This window comes from Heterocephalus glaber, unplaced genomic scaffold, assembly GCF_053883595.1.
Source record: "Heterocephalus glaber isolate CG9 unplaced genomic scaffold, H.glaber_assembly_v1.0 deba00001553, whole genome shotgun sequence".
NCBI classification, from domain to species: domain Eukaryota; kingdom Metazoa; phylum Chordata; class Mammalia; order Rodentia; family Bathyergidae; genus Heterocephalus; species Heterocephalus glaber.
Genome location: NW_028258344.1, coordinates 30,111,817 through 30,131,214, shown reverse-complemented (window position 1 = coordinate 30,131,214; position 19,398 = coordinate 30,111,817). Strand labels below are relative to the sequence as shown.

The 19,398-nt window shown below is 35.3% G+C and overlaps 1 protein-coding gene and 1 long non-coding RNA gene across 2 annotated transcripts in view; one reads left to right on the top strand and one right to left on the bottom strand.

The window, feature by feature from the left end:
* Cngb3 (cyclic nucleotide gated channel subunit beta 3) overlaps positions 1 to 19,398 on the top strand; it is a 162,505-nt gene that overhangs the window by 1,464 nt on the left and 141,643 nt on the right. Inside the window, exons 2-3 of the mRNA XM_087190558.1 lie at positions 5,591 to 5,672; positions 16,274 to 16,397. Of these exons, the coding sequence (XP_087046684.1) occupies positions 5,591 to 5,672; positions 16,274 to 16,397 (206 nt within the window). The remainder of the gene's footprint in view (positions 1 to 5,590; positions 5,673 to 16,273; positions 16,398 to 19,398) is intronic.
* The window catches only part of LOC110348540 (uncharacterized), a 188,845-nt gene that overhangs the window by 83,285 nt on the left and 86,162 nt on the right, over positions 1 to 19,398 (bottom strand). The gene's annotated exons all lie outside the window — the stretch shown is intronic.

Sequence of the window (19,398 nt, the reverse complement as noted above, 5' to 3'; positions counted from 1 at the left end):
TGCCCATCATGATTATCTTCCCACAGAGCACACATATACAGCTAATAAGACAGTCTATTGGAGAGCATAATAGCTAACAACAATGACTATGTGCAAGGAAATATACTAAGCCCTTTCCAAGCACTGTGTATGTAATCCTCACAAAAGTCACAAATCCTGTTATAATTTGCTGCTTACACACACCAAATAAATGGAAAAGGCTGCCCTGGAGCCCTCTTCAATCTGACACCAGCACCTGAGAACCAAATCGTCAGGCTCAGAACAAAGAAATACTAGTTGAAACAACACTTCCAGATATTCTGCCTGTAGGATAAAAGGATATTAGAAAGAAGGCCAATAGAGCAGAAACTTCTAAAATATTTTTCTGTCCTTCCAAAGCAGTAATATTAAAGAATTACTTAGACAAAGTCCACATATAGCAATGCTTAAATATATCCCATGCCATTTTGATAGCCACAATTTAAAGATGTTAATTATGAAGTTTACTGACATCACATTAAATAGTAACAGTTATATTTGGGGATTATTTTCATTGGTGCTTTGTTAGAACAGGTGGGTATAGGAAAAATAGTTTTTCTCCAGTCTTTAATATGCTAAATGTTACATAACATAGAAATTTAAGGCCCTATTTTCTCCTACAAAATATAGCTTTTTAAAATGGCATTTAAACAATAAATCTGTGAATGACAAATAGATGATTGGAGCCCAATAATAGAATATTTAGGAATGAATAAATGGATTTACATTATATTTTTAAAGTGCCATTTACCAAGTTATTCATGCACCAACATATCATACATATCATAGGTAATCCCTACTTATCAATAACCAATAATTCAGGAGCTGCAAACTCAGTCTAGCTCAAATATTCTTTTCTTTCAAAAAGAGGTACTGTTCACATAAATCTACACTTCTGCACCACATAAAAACTATGGTAGAGGAAGCTCCCTGCCTCCATCACAGACTCCTATGGCAGAGAAGGTGAGCCGGTCCCAGCAACCGGAATGAAGCTCTCCCGCTGCCATCCCAAGCTCCTAGGGCAGAGAAGCTGAGCCGGTCACAGAACCCAGAAGAAAGCTCCCCTGATGCCATCCCAGGATCCTAGAGCAGAGAAGGTGAGCCACATGGGCACCAGAAGCACCCCCCACCCCCATGGAAATGAGAAAACACATAAACAAGCCTCAAAAACAGACTTCCAGATCACCTACAGCAACCCCAAAGGGAAACAAGATGGAACAATCTGATACTCAACCACCTGGACTCTCTGAACTGGAAACAAAAGAGGATCTGGGAAAAATGAAATCAGAAATAACTACTCAGATAACAGCAAAGATTTTGCTCATGGTGCAAAACAGGATTAATAAATCTAGAGAGGGCACAGATAAAAAAATAGAGGATCTGAGGAACATGATGGAATCCCAACATAGGAAACAAATGGAATCCATAAAACAGATACAAACAGATTTCCGAGAGATTAAAATCTCCATTGAGCTGGGGATTTAGCTCAGTGGTTTCACCGCCTGCTGTGCAAGCGCAAGGACCCGAGTTCGATCCCTGGTACCAAAAAAAAAAAAACCTCCATTGAAAGTCAGCACAGCAGAATGAACCAATGTGAGGATAGAATTTCACATATAGGAGATAAGATTGCAATTAGTGAGGAGGAAAAGAAAAATTGCTTTAAAATTGTAAGGGAACATGAGAAATCAATCCAGCAGCTGCTAGATGATGCAAAGAAGAATAACATAAGACTGATTGGAGTCAATGAAGAAAGAAGAGAGAGTGCAGATGACATAAAAAAAAGTGTTCACAGAAGTGATGGCAGAAAACTTCCCAAGGAGGGGAAAAGAACTTGACATACAGATAAGTGAGGCATACAGGATTCCAGCTAGCCTTAATCAAAAAAAATCTACACATAGGCATATAATAGTTAGGATTCCAGAAATCCAACAGAAGAACAAAATTCTACAAGCAATGAGAGAAAAGAAACAAATCACATACAAAGGAAAGCCCATCAGAATCACAGCAGACTTCTCAATGCAAACCCTCAAGGGAAGAAGAGCTTGGAGTGATGTATTTCAAGCCCTAAAGGAAAACAGCCTCCAACCCAGATTGATGTACCCTGCAAAACTATCTTTCAAAATTGATGGAGAAATAAGATACTTTCGTGAGAAAGAGCACCTCAGAAACTTCATGAATACCAAATTAGTACTCCAAAAAATTTTAGACAATACCCTAGGGAAAGACAATGAGGATCACAACCACAGGAAAACCAGCAGAATGAATCCAATGGGCGTGACAAATTAAATGCAAAGGGGGAGAATCCAACAAAAAGAAAAAGTCATGACAAGGCTTTTAAAACTTTTAACTTCATCTCCTTAATGAATGTATAATTCAATCTTATTATTGTACTGATTAGTATTTTTCTGATTCTAGAGTTGCATACCATTCCTTGTGCTACACTGGCTATTTATCATCTTCTTATGTCTACATTTTAATTGGGTTGTCTATTAATGAGCTTTAAGAATTCTTTATATGTTCTGGTCATAGGTTATATGTATTGTAAATATGGTCTGTTTAAGGACTACTTTTCATTTTCTTAACGATGTCATTTAAAGTTCTAAATTTTGATGGAATCCCATTTATCAGTTTTCTTCTTTTATACATCATGTTTTTGTATCCTAGGTAGTTCTTGCCTACCCTGAATTCATAAATATTTTCCCTTATAATTTCTTCTTAAAGTTTTATACTTCTAGGCTTTCTTATTTAGGTTCATAGATCCCTTCAAGTTATTTTCATGTATGGAATAAAAGGGTTGAGGTTCATTTTTTATATATGGATACCAGGTGTTCTAGTGCCATTTGCTGAAAACACTATCTCTTCCTCGGCTCTTGAATTGAGTTCATATTCTATAAAATGCTAATGTTAAATAATCTTTCAAAACTCAGTGGACCCTATATGTGTGGTTCTATTTCTAGATTCTCTGTTTTATTCCAATGATCTATATGTCTTTCCTTACACCAACACTGCCTTGATTACTGTAGCTTTAGAAGAAGTCTTAAAATTAGGTACTAAATGTCTTCCAACACTGTTGTTTTTGTTTTTAACTTTCATAGGTCCTTTGTACTCCTACATAACTTTTAAATTTCAATATCCAATTCTTCATTTATAGCAAGTATACACAGACCTCAATTTTTATATATACCTTGTGTTTTCTAATCCTGCTAAATTCAAATACAAGTTCTAGGGGCTCCTAGAGATTTCTTAGTATTTTTCCTGTAGATGATCATTTCATCTACATATAAAGATTCTGCTTCTGCCATGCCAATCCTATCCTAGTTGTGTCATTTTATTGCCAGACTACTTTGGTGGGGCCTAGGTTTCAAAGTTTAATGGACAGATAAAGAGTAAGCATATCTGCCCTTGTTCTCCACCTTAAGGAGAAAGCATTGTATCTTCTCCATTCATATAAGGCATTCTCACTGGAAGTATGGAGTACATGTCTTTAATCTGTTGAGAAGGTTCTGTTCTACTTCTAGGCTCCTGATAGCTTTTACCATGAACAGCTGTAGAATTTAGTCCAATACTTTTTCTCCCACTACTGACAGGATCATATGGCTTTTTCCTTTCCTCTGTTAAAATGATGACTTTTGGGGGTGGCTCTTCCAATGCTGAACCAACACTGCCATCCCTATCACAAAACCACTTTCTACATCCTGCCAGATCTGACTTCTAATAGTTTGTTTTGTTAAACAAATTTCTATCTATGTTCATACTTTTTTCTTCTATTATCTTTATCCAGTTTTAGGATTAGCACAATGTTGAGTTCCTAAAATGTGGGGAGAAGTGTTCCTTCTTTTTTCTGCTTTAAATGTTTGATATAATTTATCAGTTAGAATGTATATGAGCCTACTGTTGTCATATAGGTAGGTTTTCAAGCTAGGAATATACTTTCTTTAATAGGTGCTATTCAAATTTTATATTTCCTCCAGAGTTAGTTTCATTAATTTGTCTTCCAAGGCACTTCTTTGAAGTTGTCAAATTTATTTCAAAACAGATTTTTGTAATATGCTTTCTATATCCTTTTAAATTCTGTAAAATCTGTGGTAATGTCTCCTAGATCTTAATATTGTAATTTTAAAAATCTATAACTGATATTGTGTAACAGGAAGAAAAGGTCTAAAAGATCAGGGTAATTGGGAGGGGTAGGGGAAGGGAAAAAAGGGAAAGGAAAAAATATGAGAAGAGGAAAAAAATGGAAACAAGGTCTTTGCAAATAAGGAAGGGTGGAGGGGGTGAAGGGGGGGCAAGGGAAGGGGAAAAAAATAAGAACCAAGAGACTCATGGAATGGTACAAGATCCCAATGATGAATGTAACTGTATTGTATACCTAAAATGTACCAATAAACTTAATGGGGGAAAAATTTTTAAAAATGAAAAAAAAAACTATGGTAGAAATACTTATGAATAATATATGATGCAATAGTACTTGATTGATTGAAGTCAGAAAGCTTTATCACTACTTATAAGCTGTCCTGGATTCATACCATTCTAGCTATGTCCATATTGAACTTGTCATTCATTCAACTTTCTATTCAGCAACATTATAATGATAATGGCTGCCTTGCCTAACATCTATGGTTACAGCAACTTAATCTTACTAATTTACTTTTCTGTTTAAAATATTTTTATGACTGTATATACTATTTTGTGAAATCAAGAACCCTCACCATCCTTGCCCTGCCTACTTTCTAGCCTTAAATTCTCACATCTTTTCCCATCTAACCACTTGTCTCCCTCAACCTATATACAATCATACCTTAAGCCTTTGCTAAACATACATCATCTGCCTAGAATGTTTTCCATATCACGTCCATCTGAAAAACAAAAATTTTATCCTTGTAAAAGTAAAAGTCACTTCCTCTTTAATAGCCTCCTTCAATTCCTTTCTACTCCAGTAGAGTTAACCACTACATCTTTGTGCCTGTCTCTGTCCTCTACAGATACTGTCTAAATTCTCTTGCACTTAGATTTTTGTGGTTTTGCTCCCTTTACTAGACTGCGTATAGATTGGGAGCCAATCTTTCCATATTCTAACCTTGTTTTCTTCTGTCCCTCAGCACACACTGGCTACATCCACCATAATATAACTGCATTTTAAAGGAAAGCTCAGATAGATACTCACTACTCAGACAAATGTTGAGGTAGAGGCAAAACTAACTCATGAGGAAAAGATGGAGAGCTTGAAAAGTGAACAAAACTACCTTCTCTCCATCACTGAAAATTCTACTACTAAACATCTCTACTGGGACCAATAAGATTGTGTGAAGTAAAGAAAGAGAAGGAAATGAGCCAGAGAGACACTGATGAAAACAGAAGTTTTCATGGCCAAAAAATTAGGGCTGTTGAAGTTGACTAGTCAATGGCTAAGAACATCCATTTAAGTGCAAGAATCATCGTTTTTAGTACATCACAAACAAATCCTGCATTTTAATTATTGGCCTGATAACTGAGTGAAAAACAGAGTTACATTTTATACTCAAATTTATTTTTATTTAAATTGTTCACCTAAAATCTATTTTGTTTCTCAAAGGGAGAAAACAAAAGTGAAAAAAGATCTCTGGAAACCAGGAAGACTCAAGTCATGTTTGAAGAATCACACACCAACAGGCAAGGTGAGAATCCAATCTGTACCAAAATAAAATTCAAAAGGAAAGTGCATGTTTCCCTGAAATGTGCTGTCTGGTGAAATACTTGTCTAGGTGAATTATCCAGGGTTAGAGTAAGACTGGTGAAGAGCTAAATATTTACAAAAGAAGTAGTTTTTCACTCAGCCATTCATTCATCTATTCACTGAATTTTTTTATCACCTACTATATGCCAGGCACTGTTCCATGGACTAGAGATACAGTAGTGTTAATACACACCAGTTCTATGCTAATGGGGAACTTATATTGTGAGAAAATAAACTGCATGAGAAATCGCATCAGTCTAAAACTACACTATTTTCTGCATGGATGAATCTAAATCCATATCAGAATAATTTGTTTTAAGACCTAGTCCAATATTTTCCAACTAGGCACTGGCCATAACTACTTATATGTTCTTCTGAATCCCAGAAAAGGCATATTTAAAATGAATTTCTTTATTTTCCTCTTCAAATAAGCTCCTTCTACTGATTTACTTTGATTCCTGATACTATCATTTTTTAACCTCCCAATCTCAAAATCTCACTACCTGGTGAGATGTATCCCTTTACCTGGGAGTCCTGCACAGGAAATTAGTCACAAAATCTCCAGTCATAATAACAATCAAAACTATTTTCTTCCTTTGCTATCCCAGTAATACCATCCTGGTTCAGACTTTTATTAGTAAGTCAGGCCTACACTACTGCCAGGTTCTCTGTGTGGTCACTTCTATTTAGGAGTCTTTTTCACTCAATCTTACCTCTTTTTCCCTAGCCCAACAGTAGATGACTAGTATACAATATTCACATATTACTTTCCCTTTGCCAGTCTGACCTCACATCTTAGCTCAAAAACCTTACATGCCTTCAAAATCTAAATTATTCACCTGACTTTACAGGACTTAATGCAGTCTATTCCCAGTGTCCCTTTCTAGCCCTTCTCTCTTACTTCTTCACAGTGCAAACACTACATTTTAACCCAGCAAGCACAAAAATGACAGGGAAATCAATAGAATGGAATGTAATATTGCCAAATATAAAAGCATAAAATTATTACCATAAAACTAGAACAAACATTTTGCTTTTCATCTTTTAGACAAAGTTTGTGCATAATGATTTTAATGACTTATTTGTACTAAAATAAATATTTTAACTGAGGCATAATTTGTTTTCATTAGCCGAAAACTTCCCATCTCTAGGAAGGAAAAAAATAAGAAATACATGAGGATTAGAAGCAACACTATAAACAAAGAAATGAATCATGGGTTGAGTGTATAGTTCAGTGGCAGTATGTCCAATACCCTGGGTCAATCCTCAGTACAACAAAAAATAGCTAAATAATTTTTTAAAGAAATAAATTATAAGAAAGTCTATAAAAAAGTAAATTCCAGTCATAAAACACCTCCACAATCAAAAGCAATACTCTGAATCAATGGCCATACTCTTATTATACGTGGCTGCTCCTATTTAAGAGAAAGGAACCTATGTGGAAAAAATACTGATTTTAACAGAGAGATATACAATAAACTAGAATAATTAGAGGGAAATAAGATGTGCCCTATTGGGAGAATAACATCATGAAGATATTGATTTTTGTCCTAAATTAATTTGTATTTCTATTCTTTACAACTTCTCATCTACCCACTTCTAACAATATAATTACAAAAGAGAGGGTGCATTTAGTTTCCTGGAATTTTAATTATTTACTTACTTGTTTTGAAGAACTGCTCCAGGCTTTTATTATTCAGATTAAAATACAGAGAATATTCCTCTGGTTTTAGGTAGATCAGATCTTTTCATCACTAACCTTATGCATTTTCATCTCCACCAAGAAAATAGGAAAGCATCTCTCCCCAGTGATGAGTTAGTATTCACTGAGGCAAAAGGGGATGAAAAAGGAAATATTCTGCAATAATCTTTTCAGTATGAATGTAATAAAAAAATCACTTCCTAATGATGACTAAAATATAACTACTCAATTACTAGCTTATCTGATTTAAAATATTTAGTATGGTGTGTCTATGAAAGAGGACAGCATTTAATAATCATAAAGCTCCACTTCTGATAAAAATTTCCATATATAACTTCCACAAATAATAAGAATTACATACCAAGAGGATACTCTAAAAAATGTGGACTTGCTTTTTATTAATCAACAATTGAAGACCATTATTCAGTCTTTATTTTCTTTAAAGGCAAGGAAACCCTCTATAGATCATAAAACAAACTTCACTGCATACACTGAAATGTGATTAACTAATGGAAGTATTGAGAAAGAAAAAAAACTACAGAGATTTATGTAATCCACACAAAATTTTAAAAAACACTTAGGGCCACAAAATTCTTGAGATAATTCAAACTACAATTCTGTTTTACTACAAGTTACTTAATAATAGTGATGACTTCAAATCTCTAGTTCTTCCTACAGAAAAATACAACCTTAGTGGCATAAAACTAAGGGTCACAACTTTGGAATGACAAGTTTATTCGCATCCTTGTTATACTTTTTCAAAGTGTATTTCTAAGCTTAAATTTTTCATAGCTAGTAATAAAAACTTTTGTGGAAGTTTCGTTGAACAGAAAAACTATTTGAGTAGGAAGCAAAAATAGTTTCATTTAAATCTGCAGAGTTAGCACATCTTCAAAGGCTTTAATAGGAACGTTATATATTTAAGATATTTTCTCTTGAAAAAGCAAAATTATTAGTGTTTAAAGATAGCCTCTGATATATGCTTGATATTTTTATGCTCTTCACTTCAAAATATGCAGGTGCAATGTCACAAAATCTCCAGATGTTGATTTCTGATTATAGAACTCTTATCTTCTTCAGAGCATGGTTTAATTTATATCTACCATGGAAATGAAGAAGGCAACACATTTGGGATTCAAATAAAGATAACTTACTAATGTCCTCTTTTGATTACAATCATCTTACTTAGGCTTCTACTTCACTTGTATTACATTAAGTGCTTCTTCAAATAAACATTCTGTTAGCAGTAGAGGGAATGTAAATGACTTATCTAATAAGGGTTTATAATGCTTTAAAGTGACCTTATTTGTGTGGAAATGGGTCAAAATTGAGCACTTATGACAAGTATGATATGGTAGGCTGAATGATGGCCACCCAAATACCATAAATCCCCCAAGCCTATTGCTATTTTATGTGGAAATAGTACTTTTCTGTTATTAAGGATGCTGAGATGGGGAGAGTACCCTGGATTATCTGGGTATCCTCAATATAATCAAAGATTCCTCATGAGAGGAAACACCCCTTATGAGAGTTTGATATCTCTGAATACAAATCAAAGCTCTGCTACTTTCCAGCTCTTTAATCGAGATATTTAATATCTGAGTCTCAATTTACCCATGCATAAAATAAGAACACCACCATCATAGGCTGTAAGTGAGAATCAAATCAGGTAGTATACATAAAGTATTTAGTATTGAGGCTGGTAAATTCCAAAGTTTATAGAAGGCAGGTAAATCACATAAATAAGGATCATATGTTCCTTACTAAAGTGGATGGAAGTGCTCAGTTCCACCAGTCACTGCCATTAAAGATGAGGCTCAAGTGCTTCTAGATGTTTCACATTGTCTAGAGACTACAAATATAAATTTGAATTTGAAATTTTTCATTTTGTAACATTAATGTCTCCACATCTATTCCCTTGTTTAAATCACTGAGAAAATTACTTCTTGACCATTTTAGTCCACAAGATCATTTTGTGACCTCTCTCAAACCACATAGTAGATTCTCAATGTTTCCCATGAATACAGACATCCCTAGGCAAAATTCTACCTCAGGCAATTGTCTTACTCTTCCCTGCTTCCCCTTTTCTTTACTCATAATGTCCAGCCCTGACATTGTTCTCTAAAGAGACTGCAAGTGAGATGGCCTCACTGAACTTCTTGAATCACATAGCTCTCCAGAGTCAAGACCTCTAGGCACAAGTGTAGTCCATTTCCTTCTGTAGAAGCACCCCAGGGCTCACCCAGTCCCTGTTCACCAGTCCAAACTGACCCAGTTTGGACCCAGTTGGCCTTCATCCAACCCCCAGTTTAGACAGCAATATAGAAACTCCTCTAGAGCTAAAACTACTCTAAAAATAAACCATACGTTTACGAGAAACGGGGGGACAGAAAAAAAAGGGGGAGAAATTCTGGCTTGCTTAAGTAGGAAACCAATCTTCCATCTGTGGCAGTAACAACTAGCAGATACAATTGAATTTTTCCTATGTGGAAGAGGAAAATAAACAGACCACAGTGAAACTTAATTTACAAGAATGAGTAAAGAGGGCTGGGGATTTATCTCAGTGGTTTTGCCACCTGCTGTGCAAGCACAAAGACCCGAGTTCGATCTCTGATACCAAAAGAAAAAAAAAGAATCAGTAAAGACTTCCCTGTGGTAGAACAACTAGTTTGATTGACATGCATGGGAGGTCTTCCAATGGGTAATTTTGGTAGGATAGTCCATCCCCAATAACTAGCACTTCTATTTATCAGCCAAAGGATAAGGTGGGAATATATTTTTTAAGTATGAAACATTTATTCAAATCTATTGATGTATTTCTCAGATTCATCCAAATAGAAATACTCATAGAACAAACAATTATATGTATAGAACTGTTTTAATAAGATGCATACTTTTCAATGACACTAAGTATCTGATATGGTGAAAAAACAAAAGAATTTTTTAAAAGAATACACTTGGCGTGTGAATTTTCTTCAGAAAACATAGTCTATAAATGTGCCCTCTAGTTGGAAATGTCAGAAATTCCTAAGCATGTCAGTTTGGTAAGGGACAAAGACACAATCAGGACACCTCTGATGGCAGGAGCTAGTTGTGAAAAACTTGTGCATCACTGTAACTGAAAAGACATTCAAGGGACAGAGGTAACCCTAAGAGCTAATTAGATTCTCAGCTTCTCCCTCACAGTGAACATTGCTTAATATCCCATAAACAGTTTTTTCTGCCTATCTGTTCTGCACTGCTCTCATTCCCATCGACTCATTTCCCAGTCCAAATTCTATAAAGAGTAGTCTGACTGATTTAGATAACAGCCACTGTTCCCATGGGGCAGAGCCCTTTATACTACTAACAGGGTCACTAGCCAGCTGTGGACAGACCACACTCTGTAGGTCACATGTCCAGCTGTGTGGACCATCAGCAGCCATTCCTGCGTATCACAGGAAAGAGCTCCCTCACTGAAGGGAGAGAGGCAGATAAGAGCTGTCAGCTGAAAGGCAGAGAAAACATACCTTGTTTTAAATATCTAATGGAAAACCAGACTCTGACTGATAAAACTCCTCTTATTACTTGTTTTATAAACTATACTCTTAAGAGATTCTAACCAACATGGATTGGACATATTTTTCTAAATGCTACTTTTTGTAGTTTGCATAATTTAAATATATTTGCATAATCCAATTAAGCTCTGTGCTTTTAGCTTTCTTTCAGCTAAAGAATACAGCTGATTTGTGGGAAATTGCATTATATTTTCCTAGTTTCTGGGACTTAAGTCTTAAGTTAGTGGAAGCACTTGCAATACATATGATAGTGCTATGCAGATCTGAAAGAGTTAATATTTCTTTTTTAGAAAGGCAAATGAGCCAATCTGTCTGGTGGAACACTTTGTATTTATATTGCATTTTTCTCAAATGGAATCTTTATCTAATCCTCACAAAAATCCCCATGAAAAAAGTATTACTCATTTTATGGATGAGGAAACTGTTATAGAAAAGCAACTTATCCAAAATCACCCAGAGAATAAGTAATGTAAGGATTAAAGCTTTTTTATTCAGTACCCAGCACTAGTAACTCACCACATTCCTTCATATCTGTTCATAAAATGTGTTTTCTTTATGAATTGATCTCAATGAAGAAGTCCCTGAAACCAAGTGTGAGGCTGGGAGATGACAAGCCCCCTTGGTCAGTACCAAAATTACCTCAGATGGAGCCACACGCTTTTTGTTTGTTGATTATTTGACGCGATGTGTCCTAAAGTCAGAGATCGTTCTAAATATCCCCTCAGGACTTTATAGCACTTTAAAGCTAAATACAGGACACCTCAGCGCTGACCCCATACTGTCTCCTTAAGCAGGGCTCAAGCTTTCTGAACACCTCCAGCCAACACGGCTTTCACAGCCCCACAAAGCAGTGTGTTTCACTCTTAGACAAGTTGTTGAAATGTTTTGGGGGCTGGTTGGTTCATTTGTAAATTCCATTGGTAGGTCTTCCTGCTGCCCTCTTCAATATAAAAACTAAATTTATTTGCTTTTCTATATAACGTCTCTGCAAGGATTTTGAGAACACTCTTAGGCCATCACTGCATCTTCAATACTGTAGGTAAAGAACCTAAGTTCTTAAATGGGATGGTTTCCAGAACTCTCATCTACTCTGAGGCCACCTCTGGATTTTTAATTGAGTGCATGTACATTTCTTAATATAAAAGATGCCATTTTTCTATTCTTGTGAATAATATTTTAGGCCACTCTTTCCGTTTCCATTTTATATGAATTGCGGTAATGTTTATCAATTATTTCCATATCATTTGACAATCTACAAATATATAATAATCTGTGATCAAAGCCTTAAAATTAAAATTATTCTAATTACATTATATATTCTAACAACTAAAATAGCTGAATCAAAAATACAATCTTGGCCCTAGGATGTAGCTTAGTGACCCACGCCTGCCTGGCAAGCACAAGGTCTTAAGTTCGATCCCAGGTACCAAAAAAAAAAAGTCTTAATGCTATAAGATAATCATTAATTATATATTTCTTAAAATTATGTTATTTATTACATTTACTCCAATGCTCATTTATTGATAAAAAATAATAGTATCATTTATAAGTATAATAAAAGTATACAGACTTAGTCTCCACTAATTCATCCACCATCGAGTTAATCATGTACTCTTGGTTCTTAATGAAAGTAGATTTATTTTTGAGAAAAGAACCCACAATATATTTGGTGTTTTAGGAATTAGAAATTCAATCAAGTGACCATCCTCCAGAGTAATTCCAAACAATTAATGTATTTTTAAGTCTTCTCTTTCTTATATCCATCAAAAAATAAAAATAAAACTCATTATGTTTGTAACTCACAACCTTATTCCAAAGTAGGTTCTTTATTTGAATTCCTGCCTTTCCAGTACTCATTTAAGGCCGCTGGGAAAAAGTGCAAAAGGTTAATATGTTTCCACATCACTTATTTCCTCACTTGAAGAGGGAAACAGATGTTTCACACCTTCTGTGGTCTCCATGATGCACTGCTACTAGGGGGCCGAGCAGATTAGAAGTGTGTTACACAGCCCCAGTGTGATACGTTGCCACACTGGAGACAGACTCAAGCGGCTGTGTGGAGGGCAAAATCAATAGCGCTCCTCCTTGCACATTAAAGAAAAGCAGCCACAGCATAACACCGGTTCTAGATTTCACTATGTGCCATAGCCACACATTCCAGGGCAGAATTTGACCAAGTATACTGATGAGACCTGGCAATTGCTACATAAGGTACAAAGAGTGGTTGGCAGAAGGACAGACTATTCATTTGGGCAGCTACAAAAGAGGGACTCCTCCTGTCCATGTGTGAAGTTGGGAAGAAGTACAACATACAGTTGACAAAACTTCACCCAGATGCCAGAGCAAGATTTGCCTTGTATTTTAGATTTCTTCTTCATGAGGATGATGCAAACACTCTGACCATTTGTTTCCACAAATTAAATGCCATGTGGATAAAAAGACACCCATACTGAACTACAGTTAAGGAAATCTTTTAGTTTTAATTCCTCTTGAGATTTTTAAAGTTGTTGTTCTGCTTTGAATCCAAGAAAAGATAGTATCTCACTTTTCATCATAATCAATAACTTATTGGGTATTTATTTTATAATTAATGGTTTATTCACAAATCAAATTAGGTTGTAATTTATTCTTAAACCACCTAGATTTGTAATAATAGAAGTAGTGTCATTTTAGAAGGGCTTGAAATGTTGGCATGAAATAAATTCTTAAATCACCTAGACTTGTAATAATAGAGGTAGTGTCATTTTAGAAGGGCATGGAATGTCCCTTACCTGGAAGACCTAGTAATGTTCTAGGACCAACTTAGAATTAATATTATCCAAATGTTATGATGATAAACAAAATTTCTTATTAAAATGTAAGAAAAGAACTATTGCAAAACAGTCAATCATTTAACTGTTACTAGCAGAAAAGTAATAAATCAAATGTAATACAAATGCTGTAGCTTGAATGAGCAATGGAGGTACATGGTGCAGCTGATATTTGTGAGACTTTATAAGAAATAGTCATTACAAGACTCTGAAATACTATTTCACAGATTCTGATTGTTTTATATTCAGTTTTTTCTGATTTTTAAACTCATATTCCATGGTCCATTTTAATCCTAATTTTCCTTTAGGGCACATTTTCTTACAAAAAATATATGAACACAATAATCCATAGCTGTTTAGGGGTTGTGACTCCTTTGAAGAGTTCAAGAAAACTCTAGATCCTTTCCATGTTAAAAAAAAAAAAAAATACAGAAGTGCATACAACAGGCAGCCTCTAGGGTTCCAATCCATAAACACACTAGATATCAGTAGCCAGAGATGAAGAGCTCTGCTATGAAGTTTATTACAGTAATTGTCCCAGTGTTGGTGGATATGGGAAAATGACAGCATGCTGCTTCCTTGGGTAGCAATATGAAAACTTATAATGCTGCACAATATCATAAACCTGAAAAATGATTTCTCTTTTCTCTTTTCCTCTCTCTCTCTCTCTCTCTCTCGTTGGATAAGGAGAAATGGGAAACTATGCCTTGATCCAAACACATAAAGAATACTGATCTTTCTCTCACACTTCTATCAAACACCTCTTTATACAAAATGACATAGTCAAAGTGCTGTCTTTAACTCTAAAAGGCACTATTACTGATAAAACTTATGAATGTATTTTTTAAAAATCAATCCTACAATTTTCATTAACATTCCATACACATTGCCATTTTCACCTGAAATACAGTCCTTTCACACAGACTTCAAAGGTACAACTACCTCGAGGATCTTGATATCCTAAGTAAATCAGAGTTGAGAGGGGGACTTTTCATTTAAATTTAGTGAAAACATATTTAGTACCACATTTTTTTATCTTCTGATCAAAATATTGCAGTTCCAAAATAAAAATAGATCATCTGATCTCAACCTGGGAGTTCAAAGCAGGCTCACAAAGGAAGTGATATTTTAATAAAGAAAGAAAATATCTTCAGAAATCCAGGGGTTCGTGTTTTGTTACTCATAAATTTTAAGACTAATTTTAAATTTCATGATTCTCGGGCCAGGGATTTAGCTCAGTGGTGCTGCCGCCTGCCTTGCAAGCACAAGGTCCCGAGTTCAATGCCCCATACTAAAAAATAAAAAAAAAATTTCATGATTCTCTTTATTCCTGAAACACATTCCTAAAAAGTTCTGTATATTGAAAGATTATGTAGATCAATAAAAATTTCATGTACTATAAAGGATTTATATGGTCAAAATTTTTGCAAAGTGATCACACATTTACCATTTTTCCAAATTTAAATTTTCAATATTGAGTTTGTTTTAATTTTTAAACTACAATATATTGCAGTAGAATAAGATTTATGATTTGGGCCTTAGTTTCAATTTTCAAAGTACCACACATTCAATTAAAATTAAATTAGAGGGCCGAGGACTTAGCTCAGTGGTTCTGCGGCCTGCCTCGCAAGCACAAGATCCCGAGTTTGATCCCCAGTACTGAAAATAAATAAATTAAATAAATAAATTAGAAACTGTGGATAATTGTATTCTTTTTTCTTCTTACCATTTATGTTTTCTTTTAATATTAAGTAATTTACTTTCATTAAAAACTTCTGTAATCCAAATACTTACTAGAGAGCTTATTATTCTGAGTAAATTACAATTTAAATCATAGTAATTTGAAATTATATATGTAGTATTGACAGAAAAAAATTTAACTTCTGAGCTACAAATAAGCTAACATATACTAGTTTGTATTACTTCTTCAGAAAGGATGTCATGGCTAAGTATAATCTAATCAAAATCAAGGATTTTTTTTTTTTTTTTTGGTACCTGGGATCCAACTTGGGTCCTTCCGCTTGCGAGGCAGGCCAAGGATTTTATTTCAGAGGAAAATAGAATGTGAATTCTAAAATAATATCAATGGCATCATTTCTGCCTGTTTTACTTTACTGAATTTTATGATGCATCATTTTTGGCATACATTATGAATATGTGAACAAAATCTGAAATGCATTTTGGGTGGTGAATGTTTATTCTCAGCTTTGTAAATATCAAAAAGAAATATATCATGTGAACTTTTTATTACATAATACATGGACTTTCAGTGTATTTTTTATTGGCCTGAAAATGTGTACAGGTTAACTTCTCCTGGGGAAAGTCTTACTGTGCTTAGCAAGAATGCCTGGGAAGGCCTTTCTGAAAAATCATTCTGGGAAACAAGCAACATCTCTACAGTTGATCTTGTCCAAAGTGACTATGTCAAGAGTAGCACATATTCTCCTGTATGTATGCTATTTATTTGCCATAGATAAAATCTCCAAGAAAGACTCCTGTGATTTGCCTGCAAATCCTGACCCTCAATGTCCAGCAAAACCAATCACAGCTGTACCGGAGCAGAAGGAAATGGGCACTGGAAAAGAAGGTCCAAACAGGTGAGAATTTAATAAAACACAAAAAACATGTTGGAAACATTGCTCAGCCTGCACTGAACAAAAATCAAACACCGACTTTTCCCTTTAGATGAGCAAAAGGGCAAGAGAAACACAGTTACATAATGCAAGGCACAGTTACATAATGTTTAGTTCCATCCAGTTCATTGTGCCCTATTGGCCAGGCATAGACACTAAGCAAGAGCTCCAGGGAGTGGTTGGGCTCTAGGCCAAATCACACCCACAAAAACACTGCCATAAAATGTCTGAGTCACCGTACCATCATGAAAACAGCCCACATATTTACTAGGCATGAATTTTAAAAAGAAAGACTTGAAGAGTATTTCCAAGTTCACAAATAGCTATTTCAGTTCTGTAAATATTTTATTGTTCCAAAAGATTGATTATGATTTTTTTTCATCTATAAAGAAAACTGAGGCATTACATCCAAGGATAATTACAGAAGCAGGCAACTTTTATGCTGCTGAGGGAGTATAGTTTCGTAAATACTTCCCATAAAATTATTGGAAATATCACAAAAGGGATGTCAATTTAAATGTGAATCAGTAAATCCACAATAGAACATGAGGAGCACCTTCATTTTGTTACTTCTTGGCATAATGTTATGTGCCTGCTGATCCAATTTGAATTGCTTAACAAGAGTTGATATAATCGCCATCATTTTATTGTACATTCTTATTTACCAGGTAAAAAAACGTTCACACTTTAAAAGAAGTTAAAAGGACCTATTCTTCTATGCCATCCTATCCTTCCTGCTCTCTTAGCAGCTTCTCTTGTTAAACTGTCTACTTTCAGTAGAAATTACCATTATTATCTAGGACTCATGGTATTGTTGTTCAAACCAGAGGCAACGGAGAGAGTACATTTTCAGGGAACACAAAATTAGTTTTATAGGAAAATAAACACAAGCTCACCTTAACACACACACAAATGCTACTTGACAGAAATAAAAACTGCCACATCATTTAGGTAGAGAGAAAACTTTTTAAACTCTAAAGGACTAGAATCTTACAATAGGATATGTAATTATTTATGTTATTTATATAATTGTTGGTGTTTACAGAATGGTTTGCTCAGCTATTAGCAGGTCGTCATTATCTTCATTCTGCAGATAAGCAACCAAAGCTCAGAGAGGTTAATTACTCTGCCTATAGCTCAGATAAGATTAGTCTGCAGAAGACTTGAATTCCTGAGTGGTACTATTCCTCCCTCCCACCAATACACTTCCTTTTAATCAACAGCCTTAACCTTCTACAGCCTCTCTCCTCCCAGCATTTATTTTAATATATTTAAGTTTTTGCAATAATAGGTTTTCAAGGGACTGAGTTGAATCCATAACTAATATTTTGGGGGATATATTCCTCTTAACCCATATTAATTCCTGGTATAGTACTTTTACTCTTCAGAGATGTGGAAATGGAAGGCTTTCAGTTGCCCAGAAAGTAGACATCCGCATTGTTTAGAAACATAAAATTCCTTGGCATGGCCTATAAGGTCCTGCCTGGTCTGCCCCTAGCTGTTTACTTTGTTCTCTCCCAACACACAACTCCTGCCCTGTCTTTCCATCTCCCTGCTCCAGCCATCCCTACCCTGTCTTAGTCTCTTACGCCACAGGGTCATGGTCCCTCCTGCCATAGGATTTTGCACACATTTTTCCCTCTGAATGTTCAACTCTTCACTCTGCTGCTAGTTCTAATTAATTCCTGCTCACTCTTCAGATACCAGTCTGACCATTGCTTCCTTTGGCAGTCCTTTCTGGACCTCCCTAACTAGGCCATCCATATCCATTTATTCACAGTATATGTCAATGCTGCAATTCATCTGATTATCTGATTCATCAGTCTCACCTTTCAACTGTGTCTTTCATTATGACTAGGGCCCTTGTTATCTCCTTTGATGTTAATTGTTAGGCCCAGTGCCTGGTTCAACATCTGGCATCTGGTAAGCATTCAACAAATATTTACCAAATAAATTAATGAATGAATCCAAATATGTGGGATTCATTTCTCCAGAACTTTTAAATTTTCACAACTGCACAGCTGTTTCAGAAAGAAAGAACCAGACTCAGTGACGTGCAAGACCTCCCTTCCCTGCTCAGAATCCTTACTAAGAGCAAACATGGCCAGCAGCACATTGCAAAGATCATCAGTGACAACCTGAGGCTCTGAAGTCTCAATTTCATATTTGTCTTCCTACTTGGCTTTCTATCAGTATCCTCATGCTGAAATGGCAAAACTTTAAAACCAGATCTTTTTGATGACTTCCTGACAGCTCTTTCTGCAACACACACAGCAATGCAGCATGAGAACTCCTGACAAGCTGAACAGGCTCAAGTTAGCTTATAGTTCTTGCTTTGTTCTTAGGTGGCTGTTCACATCTTTTCTCAGAACTGAGTGAAAGCCTTGTGCACTGAAGGAGCAACTTTACTAAAACGGGAACTGGAAGTTCCAGTGTCATCTTTGACCAAAATTAATGGGAATCTTACTGTTCTAGCACCATGTAGCACTTAACAAAATTTTGTTTGGACCTCATGGGCATCAATGGTACCACATCTAGAATCTTACAGAGCAGTTTGTATATATCATCAGATAATATCAAACAACTTCCACAGAAAATGTTATTTTATAGTACTCTTGATGAGTGAAGATCATCTTGGTATATACAGTTATTAAAAATCAACAACTTCAACCTTGGGCAAGGTCAAGTTTTTAAATGTTCTTTCTTTTAGAAGAACATTAAGGATTTGATTCATTGCAGGCACTGAATAAAATGTGTGAGTGGGCTGGGGATTTAGCTCAGTGGTGCCATCACCTGCCTCACAAGCGCAAGGTCCCCAGTTCAATCCCCGGTACCAAAAAAAATAAAATGTGTGAATGACTAGTTTGCACCTCAATTTTTTTACTTAAAAAAGTTAGGATTTTTGACAAATACAATTTTAAAGTACGGTTCTTATTCTAAGTGCTCTTACCTTATCCTGTGGCAG